This window comes from Equus quagga, chromosome 15 (assembly GCF_021613505.1).
Source record: "Equus quagga isolate Etosha38 chromosome 15, UCLA_HA_Equagga_1.0, whole genome shotgun sequence".
Taxonomy (NCBI): Eukaryota; Metazoa; Chordata; class Mammalia; order Perissodactyla; family Equidae; genus Equus; species Equus quagga.
This window is the reverse complement of record NC_060281.1, coordinates 93,361,833-93,378,354: the sequence shown is the minus strand read 5'-3', so window position 1 is coordinate 93,378,354 and position 16,522 is coordinate 93,361,833. Positions and strand designations below refer to the sequence as shown.

At 44.1% G+C, this 16,522-nt stretch overlaps 1 protein-coding gene across 1 annotated transcript in view; it reads left to right on the top strand.

Moving 5' to 3' along the window:
• Positions 1–16,522, top strand: part of CLTCL1 (clathrin heavy chain like 1) — a 147,308-nt gene that overhangs the window by 36,895 nt on the left and 93,891 nt on the right. The window contains 2 exon segments of the mRNA XM_046641074.1: positions 8,199–8,697; positions 8,835–9,169. Coding sequence (XP_046497030.1) covers positions 8,199–8,697; positions 8,835–9,169 — 834 coding nt within the window.

The window sequence follows — 16,522 nt, the reverse complement described above, 5'->3', positions numbered from 1 at the left end:
CTTTCTTTTTTTTTAAAGATTGGCACCTGAGCTAACATCTGTTGCCAATCTTCTCTTTTTTTTCTTCTTCTTCTCCCCAAAGCCCCCCAGTACATAGTTGTATATCCTAGTTGTGAGTGCCTCTGGTTGTGCTATGTGGGATGCCACCGCAACCTGGCCTGATGAGTGGTGCCGTGTCCGCGCCCAGGATCTGAACCGGTGAAACCCTGGGCCGCCGAAGAGGAGCACACGAACTTAACCACTCGGCCATGGGCTGGCCCCTGAATACCTTGTTTTCAAGGTGGTAAATAAATAGCACCTTGTTCTAAGGTGCTAAGTTTTTGGGAAATTTGTAACACAACCATAAATAACACAGTTGAATAAGTCAACGACTTTTCACAAACAGAACACATTAATAATGAACACAGATCAAGAAACAGAACATTAACAACATCCCTGAGGCACCCCCCTCTACTTTCCAGTCACAAAATCCACGAAGCACAAGAACCAACCTACCTTTTTACCATAGATTAGCTTTGTCTACTTTTATACTTTAAATGAATGCATCACACAATATGTGTTCTTTTTGTGTCTGATTTCTTTTATTCAACATTATGTCTGTGAGATTCCCCCATGATATTATAGGTAGTTTTTGATCATTTATTCTCTTTGCTTTATAGTATTCCATTGTGTGATCATACGACAATTTATTCATCCATTCTGCTGTCAATGGGCATTCGGGTGGTTTCAATTTGGGAGTTATTATAAATACTATGAATGCTCTGGTTTTAATACATGTCTTCTGGTGAACATATCTATATATTTTTGTTGGGCATGTACCTGGAAGTAGAATCGCTGGGCCACAGAATATTCCTCTATATCTTTTTAATTCTTGAGATGTGATCAATTGTTTCTTTGTGATCTGAGTGATCATTCCAACACCTAAGTTAATTGCGGATCTGTTTCTGCTGTTTTGTGTCTTCTTCTACCCTGTTACGCCTTATTTCCTTGTGTGATTGGTTGATTGTGAGCTACTCATTTCCTTGGAATATTACTGAGGAGACATTTTTGAGGTGCAGGATTAAAGTGCCTCTCTCCAAAAATCACTGCAAACTATTCATGGCTTGGAGTTTTATGGATAAGCTAGAAGATCCAAACTTGGGGGGCTGGCCCTGTGGCTGAATGGTTGGGTTCACGTGCTCCACTGTGGCGGCCCGGGGTTTCGCCAGTTTGCATCCTGGGCTCGGACATGGCACCGCTCATCAGGCCATGCTGAGGCGGCATCCCACATGCCACAACTAGAAGGACCCACAACTAAAAAAAAAATACACAACTATGTATCTGGGGGCTTTGGGGAGAAAAACAAACAAAAAAAGATGCAAATTTGGCTTGCCAGTGTATACAAGGCCTGGCTTATGGTTCCATCTTCTTAGAGAGAGGTCTGCGCTCCTTGCCTTACTCTGTTAACCATCCAAGCCACTCTCCGTGATGTCCCCTGGGGGTGGGGCTGCATTACTGGTGAGTCATCCCAATCCTGAGGGTAATGAGGTTTGGGGTCCCACCTTTATGCAAGCAAGGTCTCCTGTTAGATTCCCCAACCTTGGGCAGGATCTGTGTTTTTTCTTCTCTCCATGTCCCTCCTTTGGGGGCTCAGACAGGAGGGACATTGGCTACCAGGGGCATGTTTTGCTCATGATGGAGCAGGAAGCTTCCAGAAGAGCAAGTGATGCCTCCTTGGAAGGGCTAGTTACAAAACTCACGCCATGTCATTTCCATCTACATTCCATTGGCCAAAACAAGTGATATGGCTAAGCCTAAAAAATGCCATGAGAAAGTATACTTCATCTCAATAGTGGGATGGGGTAGAAAATAAATGTTACTTGAATAATAATCCAAACTATCTCTACCCATACTTCTGGTCACAAATATTCATTGTACTTCTGCATGAAAGACTATGGGAGAGGTCTCCTCCCAGCCTGAGACCTTAAAACTTCCATCAGTCACAGCACCAGGACTGAAGTCCGGGATCTCTTGATCAACATCAGCTAGGGTGGGACTCTCCTTGACCCAGAGATCTATATACTAAAAATACAAGTTGTTTGCCCCCTACCCCTGTCCCAATCACCCAACATACAGTGGTAGAAAAGAGACAGGAAAATTGCAACAAATTCTCCCAGTAGCAAAGAAGGGGAATGGCAAGGTGGAAGAAGGGGAGGCACACTTAAGTCATTTCAACATACAAATTTGGGGGGGACACAAACATTCAGACCATAGCAGTGGGCTTTCCATGTATTTGATTCCACGTGCCAAAGTCATGAGTCAACTCTATGTGCCAAAAACCACACCCAAAATCATTTTCAAGACATGTCCCTGAAGTTCCTTTGAGTACATTAGGCTTCTACATAAGCATATTTTTAATCTTTTAGGAGCACTCTTATGCAGCTGAAAGGCTCTACCAGATGCCACCCTAACAAAGTGTGTTACAGCCCTGCCTTGAATTGGTATTTAGCCTGAGTCCATGTCTTACTTGCCAGGTTTTGATAGGGACTTCTTCCTGAGGTTGTATGGGTAATGGCCTTACACTTGATTAATTTAGAAACAGTTTCATTTTCCTATGCTGCAACTTTTGCACTCTCTCCATTGCTTCTAAATTCAGCTTGCAAATCGATCAATTCTTTTCCGAGTGCATGTTTTTTTTTTGGTGGAAGCTTATCAAATGAAGCTAGAAGCAACCAACTCATGTTTTCAACATTGGCCTTATTCTTCTCACTGAATGATGCACAGTTCATTAGTTACATTTTCTCTCTTCTAAGTCACTGTAGGTTCACTGTAGTAAACCTAGTTGGTTTAGCAGGGCTGTCATAACAAAGTACCGCGGACTGGGTGGCTTAAACAACAGACATTTATTTTCTCACAGTTCTGGGGGCTAGAACTCCAAGCAGCTTCTTTTTCCTGAGTCCTCTCTCCTTGGCTTATAGATGGTCATCCTCTCCCCAGGTCCTCACATGGTCTTCCCTCTGTTTCTGTGTCCTAATCTCCTCTTCTAATAAGGACACCAGTCACATTGGATTAGGGCCCACCCCAATGACCTCATTTTAACCTAATCACCTCTTTAAAGACCCTATCATCAAATACGGTTGCACTCTGAGATACTGGAGGTTAGGATTTCAACAGATAAATTTTGAGGGGACACAATTCAACCCGTAACATTTACTGCAGGAAATTTTGTGAATTAATAATGCAGATTTCCATTTTTTTCAGCTTTCTTTAAGAGTTTCTTACTACCCATCACCTGGTCCCAAAGCAATGCCACATATTTTTTGTTCCTGTTATAAAATTATATCATTTGTAGGTACCAGTTTCTGTAGCAGTCAATGTTACCAGAATAATGCTATGTAACAAACAACCTCAACATCGCTGGGGTTTATAACCACATTTATTTATTTATTTTTCCCACTGACAGGTTTGTGGGTCAGTTGAGGTTTGGATCAACTTGGCTAATCTGACATCCAGGCTTCACGTTGGGCTTGGATCTTCTTTACATGCTCCAATCTGAGCTCCCAGATGAAAAGGCAGTGGCTACCAGGGACATGTTGTAGTCATGGACACCACAGAAATGCAAGGATGAAAGCCAAACAACACAGGACGTTTAAACCCTTACTTGTATCATGCCTGCTAACATCCAACCAGCCGAAGTCACAGGGCCAAGCCTGAAACCAAGGGCTGAAGAGGCACCCTCAGTACGTCACAAAACCACAGCAAGAGTATGGATGAATAGAACTACTACAGGGGATTAAGACAGGATCAATAATTCAGTCTGCTACAAATCTAACTGTTTGTACCCTTTTCTCAGATGATGCTTGGATTTTGCTTTTAGAATCCAAAATCCTTAAATCCATTTATTCCACTCCTGACTGACATACTATAGTTTTCATATATTTTAATTCTGACATATTTTTAATCTCAGAAGGCATCATTATTGCGTTTGTGTTATACAGTCAACTTTCATTTAGATTTACCAACACACTCTTCTTGTTGAATGTTAGTCTTCCTACATCTCTGATCTTCCATTTGAGATTATTTTATTTTTGCCTGAAGAAAATCCATTAGTATTTCCTTTGGTTCAAGTCTACTGGTAATGAATTTTCTCAGATCTTGTTTGCCTGCAAATGTCATCATTCTCTTTCATTTCTAAAGGAATTTTTTTGCTGGATATAAAATCTAGGTTAGCAGTTATTTTCTTTTCGCACTTTGAAGATATGATTCTGTGTTCTGGCTTCTATTGAGAGGTCAGTTCTCAGCTTAATTATTGTTCCTTAGAAAGTAATCTGTTTTTTTCCTTCTGGATGTCCTTAAGTTTTTAGTTTTAGTTTTCAGCAGTTTTGCTAAGATATGCCTAAGTGTAGTATGCTTTTTATGAATTCAGATTGAAGTTGTAACGCTTCTGGAGCCTCAGGCTTGATCTATTTCATTAGTTTTCAAAAAACTCCAAGCCATTATCTCTTCAGACACTGCTTCTGCCTCACTGTCTCCACCTCTAGGACTCCAGTTCCATGTATATTAGACCTTCTTACTGTATCCTCTATATTTATCTATATTCTGTATTTTCTGTCCTTTTATCTCTCTGCTTTAATTTGGATATATTCTTCTCACCTGACTCCAGCTTCATTAGTTTCCTCTTTTTGCCAGCGTATAACCTACTATAAAACACTATCCATTGAATTCTAAATTTCAACGATATTTTTCAGTTCTAGGATTTCCATTTGGTTCTTTTTTTATAGTTTGCAGGTTAGTGGTAAAATTCTCAATCTTGTCTTTCATCCTCTAAACCATATTAAGCATAGTCCTTTAAAAGTCTTTGGGAAAACTCCATTATCCAGATCTCCGATAGGTCTGTCTGTCTGTTATTTCTCTCAGTTTACAATCATTTGTCTTACCTCCTCGGATGCCTGTTTATTCCTGATTGAGTGCTGATCACTGCGTATGAACAACTGTAGAAGTAATTTGAGGTCTATTGTAAGGTTATCTCTCTCCCAGGAGTATTTATGTTTGCTGCTGGCAAGGACAGACATGATTCAAATGGGGTCCCAAACAATTTGTGGTCCTCAAAAAATACATTAAGGTATCTCCTTGGTGGTTCCCAGACTCCAAACTTTGTCCTCCTCAGGCTAGAGGGTGTTAAAAGTGCTGTTTAGGGTCCCAGCTTCTCAGCCACTCCTCTGGAATTGGCAGGGGACCCTCAGGAAAAAGCAGCCCAAACACCAGGCTAACCTCTTTCCTCTCCTCTCTCTCTCGGATATTGGCCCCATAATTATTCCGCTGCCTTGTTAATTCTATGATGCTTTCTGGAAACAGCAGTTCTCTGTGGACTGTTTAATTTCACTTATCAGAAAGCCCATGAGAATTTGACTTTAGATATAACATGTTGTTTCCTGTGCCAGTTATTGAGTTTTGTCTTTCAGCTCTATCTTCCCTTCTCCCTTCCAGAAACGACTTTGTGATGCTGGGGCTAAGACTCTGAAAACCGTATTTCTGTGCTGGCAGATATGCCCTGTTAGACTCTCCCCATACAGATGCTGGAGAGCCATTACAGGGTCTGCTCCTGTGAGCATCACCCCAGCTACTCTTCTTCAACAGAGCAGAGCAGATTCTTCCCACAGAAGAGGCTGAATCTGGTCTGAGGTTTTTCTACAACTTGCAGAACCAGCTTCAATGCACCTCCTCCTCAGAGGTCCTGGTCCCAGCTCCACAGCTCCTCGTCGGCAATGTACATTCAAGTTCCTTTGGGACCCTTCTCAGAGGTCTGTGTCCCAGCCCCACAAGACCCCTCTTGTAGGCTTAGAGACCCTAGCCCCAGCTGACCAACCCCTCTCCCCAGAGGTCTGAGTTCCAGCTCTGCAGAACCCTCCCTCTAAATTGGAATATTTCCAATTTCTTCCTATTCATCCCTGAGTTCTAGAGGCGGTAGCTTCTTCTTATGCTTGTACTTTCATGATAACTTGGGGTTCTTATTTCATGTTAGCTATGGTTTATGTTCAGTTCCTTCTGTTCAAATAGCTGGTGTGGTTTTTGTCTTCTGACTGGATTCTGACTGACATAGTTCCCATCCTTGTCCTTCCTCTAGTCTCATTTTGTTTACCTCACAAGATGATTAGAAATTTTGGACCCAGAATGTTATGCCAAGGCTTAACTGTACTCTATTACGTTTTGCACTTCTAGAATTTCTACTTGTTTTTTTTTTTTTAATCTGTTTGGTCATTCTTTATAGTTTCAGGTTTTCTGAATGTACTTTTATCCCCCATATGTGTTTTTAAGTTTGTCATTTAACTTTTCAAACACATTTTATAAAGTAACAAAGCCTCTTTGTGATGACTTCATTTTCTCACTCTCTCTGAGTCTGTATCTGCTTCTTGGTCCTCCTGGTTTTTCTGGTGGCACCTTGTTTCCCTGAGTGGGTTTTTTGTTTGTTTTGTTTTGTTCACCACGAGCTGTTCACTTTCCTTGGAATTTTATTTGTAGGATGAAGGTATGCAAGAATAACCATAGAACAGATATCTGGGTGGAATATTAAAGTGCATATGCATAGTTATTACCAAGTTGTTCTCCTGATACCCTTGCCAACACAGATTTATCAAAGTTTTTGACCTCTACTGATTTGATAGGTTAAAAAAAGTATATATGTGTAGCGTGTATATAAATACATAAATACATAGATATAATTAGTGTAGTTTTAATTTGCCTTTTGCTGATGAGTGAAGCTGGGCATTTTTTTCATGTTTAAGAATCAGTTGTATTTCTTTTTTTTTTTTTTTAGTTTTGATTCTCTTTTTTTGGTGGTTTACATTCCTCATAGTCTTTCACTGTGATTATCTTCCTCACGTGTCATGTGCTCATATTTTTCTTAAGATTAACAACCTTGTGAAATTTCAGTTGTACATTATTGTTAGTCATGTTGTAGGTGCACCACTTCACCCTTTGTGCCCTCCCCCCACCCCCGTTTCCCCTGGTAACCACCAATCAGTTCTTTGTCTATATGTTAACTTCCACCTATGAGTGGAGTCATACAGAGTTCATCTTTCTCTGTCTGGCTTATTTCACTTAACATAATTCCCTCAAGGTCCATCCATGTTGTTGCGAATGGGATGATTTTGTCCTTTTTTATGGCTGAGTAGTATTCCATTGTATATATATACCATAACTTCTTTATCCAGTTGTATTTCTTTTTTATGCATTATTTGTTCATTTGTTTTTGCCCACTTTTCTATTCGGTTCTTGGTCTTATTGAGTTGGGGGATCTCATCATTTCTATTGTGAAGATAAGAAATCAGCACAAAGGGTTGAAAGTTTTTTTCAGGATTACTTGGGCCATTACCCACAGCGGTGAGAATATTAGAATCCTTTTCAAGTCAGAATGTTTAGTTCCTTTACAGGTGTAGACACCAGACGAGGTCCTGACTTATTAACAAGCCTATCATTCTGCTTAACCACAATTCTCTTAAAATAATTTCTCCTAAGGTGTAAATGTTTAGTTTTGACTCAAAAAAGCCCTGGGGTGGGGGGAGGATGGTGATTTAGGGAATGATACCCTTAATACTAAAGAATTTTTATGATATTTGGGGTAAAGGGTACTTGGGGTCATAGACATTATTGTCAAAACAGAGAGACTTGGGAAACGTAGTATTAAAGCAAAACTCGGCTCTCCTGTTAGGTGATGAGGCCACCGAGGCTGAAAGGGCAGTCTGCCGAGGCCTCGGCTAACAGTGGGAAAGAGAGTGAAGTTGGTAGTGAACAGCCTGTTCTTTACCACGTCATTGGCTCCTAAGTTGTGAAGCTGGTGTGCAAACAACTGCACACCACTCTGTTAGTCCCAGCGGGCCACCACTCCTGAACATCACCAGCGGGCAAGGTGAAGCAGAGGGGAGGACGCGGATCCCGCCGTGGGAGCGGGACGCCGAGCCGGAGGCCTCGCTCCCTCACCACCATCTTTGATGCCGCTGAGCCACCTGCGTGCAAAACGCCTCTTCAAACGGTGCCTCGGGAAACGGCCGACCGCTGCGCAAGCCCGCTGTGGACTCTAGTCCGGACCAGCGAGTACTATCGTGGGAGCAGAGGCAATCCTGGGGACCCTCACTGGCCTGCGGTTGGCCACCGGCTGCCAGCCGTGCTCTTCACAAAGGACGCTCGCGGGCGCCTGACTTAAAACGCGTCCCTGAACTCAGCCGTCCAGAGGCCGAGGAAGGACTTCGCCTGCCGCCCACCCCGTACTCACGAAAGGCTCCCGGCAACGGCAGTCCAGGAACTCGGTTGACTTCCCCCGAAAAGCGCCCCCCGGGCACCGGCTGAGGGCGGCCCACGCCTCGTCAGCGCGCCGCGCCACCTGCCCGAGCGTGGCCCCTGCAGCCAGCGCCCGGCTCCACCTTCCCGCGCACACCTGCTCCGGCGGCGCCGCGCACGTGCGCACCCCCCGGCAGGGGCTGGAGGGGGCCGGGAGTGCGGCTACGCGCGGACTACTTTTCGCGGACCCTCAGGCGGCGGGCGGAGGGATCCCGCGCAGGATCTTCGCGGAGGGGAGCGCGTGCGGGATGCGGCCGTCAGCAGTGCGCCTGCGCGCCTGCCTCAGGCACCCGCCGCCTCAGGGACCCGCCGCATCCGTCTCTGCCTTGGCCCGCGCCGGCTGTGGCGCGGATCCTCCCCATCGGCTTCCAGCAGCACTTCCAGGTGAGGCCCGGGCGCCGAGGCCCAGGCAGGCAGGCCCTTAGGCGACCCGCGCGCTCCGTCCTGTCCGCCGCTTCCCCACTTCCCGGGGAACCCGGCTGGGGCGGCCAGCGGCCCACGACCCCGACCCCAGTGGGCAGGGCAGGGGCAGGAGGCTGGCGTCGGAGCGCCGGCTGGTGCAGCGGGAGGCGCGGGGCCGCACGTGCGGCCCCACCAGCTGTGCTGTCGCCGAAACCCGTTATCCGGCCCCGACAGTCGGCGCCGGGAGGTCATAGCCGGAGAGCCCTTCTCGGCGGCCCGCACCGCCGCGGGGCTGCGTCGAGGGTCCGGGACCGACGGCTGCCGGCGTGCCCTGGAGCCCTCGGAGAGCCGGCCGGCCAGAAGCCCCCTCGGAGTCGCCGCCCTAGCACCTGCCTTGCGGCCGCCGCTCGGTGCTAGCCTCAGGGAAGGAGCTTCGAGTTGTGCGACCCAAGAGGCAAACGCATCGCGGCGTGCTTTAAAAGAGCCTTTCAATACAGTGACACCCCAAAGTTTAGCTTTTTAGGGAGGTTCCGGTTTGTTTGCCTCGGGGCAGTAGAGATTGGCCTCCTGTGTGTGAAGAGGAGTTCAGTACAGGCGCCGTGCGCAGGGCTTGCCTCGCATCGGCACGGGCCGCGCCCGAGAAGGCCGGTAGGACTCTCATTCACGGGAGAGGAGATGGGGCTGGATGGACAGAAGCCGCCGACTCTGTCCTAAGTGCTTTGTGTTAGGTCATCACAGTCCTATAAGACACGCATGACTTTCCCACATAACACATGATGGGACCGAGGCACAAAGATGTCACACAAGTGACGCGTCTTCAGTCGTTCAGCGAGTAAGCGGTCTGCAGACTCGGGTATTTGACTACACAGCTGTATAGCAAGGAATGCGGTGCATTGAAAGGTCATGTTGCCGCAACACAGAGCTCATTTAACTGTATCCAGATGAGAAAGGCCCTGGGAGTCAGAGAGTGACCCTTCAAATCCTCCCATTCTGCAGATTGGAAACTGGATACCGAGAGCGTCCTGCCACGGCCACTTGGTTGGTGACACAGCTGGGGTTGTGTGGGGTGGAAGTCTCCTGAACACCCATCTCCTGCCTGGGCTCCATTCCGCCACTAAACTGGGCTGGTTGCCAGTAATGGGAAAAGGCAGAACACTACTACTGCTGATAATTATATCATAATGTAGTTATTTATTCAGCCATTTCTCTTGCTAATCACTATACTATTTATGTTGTAAATCTCAATTAATTTAATCCTCATGATAACTGGAGCGCAGAGAGGTTGAATAATCCAGGTGAAATTACACAGCTAGTATGTGACAGAGCTTGGGTTCTAACCCAAGTATTTGACTGCAAAGGCTGTGTGTTACCTGCTATCTAAATATGTTCTCTTTAAAAACCTGGGAAGTAGTAAGGCATTTTAAATTCCCGTTGAAGTTCATAATGTCTTGAAGGGATATATTGTATCTGGAAAACACTTGTGGCTTGTCACACACAGGCCTTGTGAATGGAACTCTGTGGTTTGTGTTCTGTAGCATTAACTGGGTGTTGAGGCTACTCTGTACTCCTTGTTTCTCTCTTGTGCACACTCTCCCTTCACTGCAGATATTTCGAAACTTCCATCTGTTCCTTAAATCCCTGATCCTGCTACTCCCCCAGGCTGCCAGCTGATGATTGGAGAAACAGACTCTGGAAACTGGCATGTTCCTCAGCGTCATGCCTGCAGCCTTACAAACTTGTCTGCGGTTGCCTGACTTCCTTTTACCTCAAAAGTGAGGCTCTTTCTCTTTTCTGTGTCCATCTTGCATCCTTCCTCCCTTTAACTGGGCCTTGCTCAGTAGCATCTTCTTTTTCCCATCTTTTTATCCATTCCCTCTTGGTGGCTTCTTCCTATTTGTGTCAACCATGCTCATATCTTCCATATTTACAAAGAAACTCTTCCTCTCTCCTGACCCTTGAACCTCTTAGCTCACAGCCACATGTCGTGAAAGAATTGCCTTATCCTTTCATCACTTCCCTTATGTTCCTCAATAATCTTATCTGGCTTTTGTCCCCACTGTTCCCCTCCATCTCTTCTTGACAAGGTCACAAGTCATCGTGCAGACTCTTTTGTTAAGGACCAGATAGGATGTATGTTAGGCTTTGAGGGCCACATCTTGTCTCTTGTTGCATATTCTCTTTTTTTAACCTGCTAAAAAATGTAAAACCCATTTTTAGTTGGGCCATACAAAAACAGGCTGTAGTTTGCCAACCCCACTATAAAAAATAAACTCAAACCCTCAGCATCACCAACATCTCCCTTGACTTTCCAGCTGCATTTGATGCTGCGCTTTACTGCCCTGCTGCTTTCATTATGCCACAGTCTCCCGGGCTTCCTCTCTGCCTGCACCTGTTTCCTTTGTGGGCTCCTCTTATGCGTGAGCCTGGGGTCTGTCGTGAACCCCTTTGTCTTTTCATTCAGTGTACATCTGCACATGCTCAGTGTTCCCAGGCAGGCCGCATATTCTTGCTGAGCCTCAGAGATGTGTGTAGGAGAGGCAAGAGCACAGATGGAGGCCAAATGGAAGGGTTTGAATCTGGACTCAGGCACTTACTGCATGCAAATTTGGGCAACTTTTATAACCTTTTTGTGCCTCTATCTCTACATCTATAAAATAGAGATAAATATAGTTCTTACCTCATAGAGTTATTATAAGGTTTTGAGTTAATAAATGTGATAAATGTAAAGTGTCTCACAGTGTCTGGTACATAATCACGCGCTGCGTTCCTGTCAGCGGTTATGGCCATTAAGACAGATGTGTGTTGGAGAAGGCTGTTGGATGATCCGTGGGTTCCTCAGACAAATTGTATTCAGAAATAGGGTTCCTCTTTCTCCCCAAATGTGTATCTTCTTCAGTTTCCAGCCAGGAACCTAGGAGACATTCCAGAGTCCTCCTTATCTTGTTGGGTCTTCCTTCTATTTATTTTTGGCATTATTCTGCCATTCTTCTGATGACGAGCACTGCCCTGGACTATGCCAACATTCCTCACTTAGATGACTGCACTTACTTTGTCTTTGGTTGTCTGCTTCCAGTCTTGCCTTCCTGTGATCCATTCTCTAGCACACAGGCAAAGAGGTCTTCTCAGAGGATAAACATCTGCTTAAAGGCTGTGAGTGAATGGTTTCTTGTTGCCTCCAGAATGAAAATGCCCGACTCCTAAGTGCCCTGTAAAGTCCTGCCTGATCCAGCATCTGCTCAGCAATCTTGCACTCCCCTTCTTGCTCTCCAGGACCTTCTCTGGAGCCTGACACTCTTTCCCCTGGGCTTTTGCACATGCTGTTGCCCCTTTCCAGAACACATTCTTCCCTTCACCGACCAAGCACTGCTTAGTCTTCTGGTATCTGCTTAAGTGACACTCTCTCTGAAAGCTGTCCCTGACTTATCAGAGTTAGGAGCCCTTCCTCTGTACCCTCATGGCCTTTGATGCTTCCCTTAATGATGGCCTCCATCCCATGATCTTATTCATTTTCCCTCCTGGACCACAAGCTCGAGTTCAGGATCTACTCTTATTTGCAATTGTATTCCCACTGCCTGATACATAATAGGCCCTCAGATCTTTAAAGGAATGAAACCACTTTCATAATAAAATGTTTGTGTGATCAGTGACTGATTAGTTATAATGTAGATTGTCTAATGACAAGGTTTGTAGGCTTTTCCAGGCCCACCAGACTGCTCACCTGTGACCGGTTACCGTAAGTCTGCTTTATTAAGAGTGCTCTGGCTTGTCTCACTGACTTTGCTTTGTTTCTGCCTCACCTCTGTCCACCTGTTCACTCCCCCAAACCAAAAGTTCCTTAAGAAAAGAAAGTGGAAATCACTTCTCCAGTTGTACACCATTAGGAAGGAGAGAATATAGACCAGTGAATGATAAAATATCAGTTCTATTCCTTTAAACTTAGTTTTTCCTGTAGATCTTGGTTTCTGTGCCATGCATAGAAAAATAATCCTAGACACTTTACAATTGTGAATCTAATGGTAGGAATATTAATTTTTTGTTTTTTAACTCTGGTTTGTTTCATATGAAAATTCTCGGACCAGATTTCCCCCAGAGGAAAAACAGCAGTTTTATAGTGGTCAGTGGGGAAAAAAGAAATCAACTTTTCAGGAGTGCACCTAGAACACAAGCTGTGCTTTTATGTATAGTGCATTGTAATAAAGCATCCCTTCCACTTCAGCTTAAGATTGTAGTGCTTTATTTAGTTTTATTTATCTTGTCACCCTGGTTTTGAGAGGAGAACTGGTTCTGCAGAAATATTTTTCTTGTATTACACGTACTATTTGAACTATTTTCAGATTCAGATATCTGAGTTTGAAGGTGGTGGTTGTTCGTGATACCTGAGAATGGAAAAAAGCTAAAGGGCTAAGAATTGATGACACCTTGATTCAGAAGAGGAATGGCTGAAGCATTCACTGGCACAGAAATTCTGTTATGAGCCCTAGGTAATTTTCTCCCAGCTGTATCAAAAAGCAGCAGCTAGTTTGTCAGAGTTTTGAAATGTAGTACAGCTCCATACACAGAGAACATATAAACGTGTTCCCTCAAGATTGTGGTTATGTAGCATATCTCTGAGGTGATGTCCTTAACAGACACAGAGTCTGCAAACTACGAGCTATGTAAATTATAGCAGCAAGGTGGTCACTGGTCTTAATCAGTGTTTCTCAGTCTGGACTGGGAGTTTAAGACCACCTCTCCAGGCGCTCACCTCAAACGTTCAATCGGAAGCTCTGAGAGGTGGGGGTGGGACTTTGGCATTTCTTCCCAAGTGAGTCTCGCTTGCAGCTAGGTTGAACCAGTCATTATTCGTAATTAAAGAGGTCAATGTTGGAAGCCTTTTACACGTGAGGAGGGAAGGCACAACTCTAAGGAGTAGATTGAGCTTGGACTGAAAACAGTTCATGAGCCCCTGTGTCTCCTGGAGAGGCTGCCAGGGTGTCACTCTGAAAGGGAACACTATCCACAGCCCAGCACATGTTTGGTTTATTTTGCAACCTTATTTTGTGGAATGGTTTTTGATATACTAAGACACACAGTGGTAGGCTCATTGTGTTCTAAAATTGTACATCTATGTAAAACCTTTTTTAAGTTCTTGTGTAAGCTGTCAAATTTTCCCTCTTGGCAGACTGATGATCTTTGTCTTGGAAGTAGATCCACCTTCTCACTTTCTTATTTACAAGGTAAGGAAAGGAACCACTTGCTCACCTGGGGAGTCTGGGGGGTGAGCCTTTGTGAGAGTACCCACAACAGTAGCATGGTGAGCGACCACATACATTAAATGAACTTGAATAGGACCTCTTTGGAAGAACAATTCATCACCATACAACACATTTAAATATTCAAAATCCCTAAGCTGCACAAGATTCCCAGTACTTCTTGAATTTATTGGGTTGAAAGAGTTATCAAGTCCTAGGAGGATCTTAGTCAGGGTTCCTCTCCACCAGGTTCTTGAGCATTCTGTAGCTGGGGCAAAATTCTTTCTGGAGCAATCTTTTTAAAGCAATACATATACATGGGGAGCATAGCCCCAGATAGCAAGTATAATTGAAGATTAAAGCCTTTCTGTTCAACCTCTGGGTCTCTCTCTCCAGAAGAAACCACTATTAACGAAACCATTATATCTTTCAAAAAATGGTTAAAAGAATCCTACTGTAAATATTCTCCTGCCCTTTGCTTTTGTAACTTAATACAGTCTGAAGATCTTTCTTTTAAGATTATATACAGATAACAGCATATATTTGGCAGTATTGCTTGTCAGTATCCTTCCGGGGCAGTAGTTATTGGAGCCGTGTCACCCCATCCTGTTAGTATTTCTTTGCTTTCCCCTGCTCTCTTTGATTTTTCTTTCCTTTGTTGCTTCACCAAATCTGCTGCTTCAGTCTGTTCTACGTTTTCTTCTGATTCTCTTGCTTGAGGTCTGCTGGCGGCCTCCATGCTGGGGAGAGATTATCATCGCTCTTAGCTGGCTGAAGAAGGATGCCACAGAGCTGGGATAGTAAAGTTCAGTGACAAAATTAGAATCTAAACAGATCTTGACAGGCCGGAATCCAACTAGTTGACATTTAACAGGGATAAATATAGGGTTTTATGCATTGGTTTTAAAATACAGAAAACCTGCAGTACTGTAATTTGAGAGAGGTTCTGTAAAGCACTATACAAATGTAGTTTTTAAACTACCCATTAACTAACCTAGTCCTAGTAACTTCTGGAAAATACCTTAATATCATCATTCTTCATAGGCCCTGATTTACCAAGCTCCCTCTTTAAGCTAGGAAAAGCTTGCTCGTAATTTTAAAATATAAGATACATTTTGTTAAATTGCGGATAAACTAAATCTGACTGCCTAAAACAGGTAACTTCTTTACTAGTTAATTATTTAACATCCATGTTCCAGCCACTGGGATAAGGCAGTGAATGAGCCTGGGAAGGAGACAGATACAGAAGGAAAAAGGACTAGCATCTTCAAAGGCACAGAGGCATCAAAGCACAGGGATGTTCAGTGCAACTGGAGCGTTCTGGCTCTTTGATACGGGCAGTTGGTGTTTGCACCAACAGTCTGTATAAACTCCGCTGCCACCCTCCCAGTCAAGACTACCATCCCTGAGCCCCTTACATACAGCAACCACAGGACTGTCAGATGAGTAGTTTCTTCTTTTGTTTTTTAACTTTTTTTGAGTTAATGATAGGTTACAATCTTGTGAAATTTCAGTTGTATATTATTGTCTGTCAGTCATGTTGTAGGTGCAAACCTTCACCCTTTGTGCCCACCCCCACGCCCCCTTTCCCCTGGTAGCCACTAATCTGTTCTCTTTGTCCACAGGTTTAAATTCCTCATATGAGTGGAGTCATACAGAGATTGTCCTTTTCTATCTGGCTTATTTCACTTAACATAATTCCCTCAAGGTCCATCCATGTTGTTGCAAATGGGACGATTTTGTTCTTTTTTACGGCTGAGGACTATTCCATTGTATACATATATACCACATCTGCTTTATCCAGTCATCTGTTGATGGGCACTTAGGTTGCTTTTACATCTTGGCTATTGTAAATAATGCTGCAATGAACATTGGGGTGCATGGGACTTTTGGGATTGCTGACTTCAAGCTCTCTGGATAGATACCCAGTAGTGGAATAGCTGGATCATGTGGTAGTTCTATTTTTAATTTTTTGAGGATTCTCCATACTGTTTTCCATAGTGGCTGCACCAGTTTGCATTCCCACCAGCAGTGCATGAGGGTTCATTTTTCTCCACAACCTCTCCAACATTTGTTGCTATTAGTTTTGGATATTTTTGTCATTCTGATGGGTGTAAGGTGATATCTTAGTGTAGTTTTGATTTGCATTTCCCTGATGATCAGCGATGATGAACATCTTTTCATGTGCCTATTGGCCATCCGTATATCTTCTTCGGAGAAATGTCTGTTCGTGTCTCCTGCCCATTTTTTAATCGGGTTGTTTAATTTTTTGTTGTTGAGTTGTGTGAGTTCTTTATATATTATGGATATTAAGCCTTTGTCGGATGTATTACTTGCAAATATTGTTTCCCAGTTAGTGGGTTGTTTTTTGTTTCAATCCTGTTTTTCCTTGCCTTGAAGAAGCTCTTTAGTCTGATGAAGTCCCATTTGTTTATTCTTTCTATTGTTTCCCTTGTCTGAGAAGACATGGCGTCCAAAAAGATCCTTTTAATACTGATGTCAAAGAGTGTACTGCCTACGTTTTCTTCTAGAAGCCTTATGGTTTCAGGTCTCAGCTTTAGGTCTTTGATCCATTT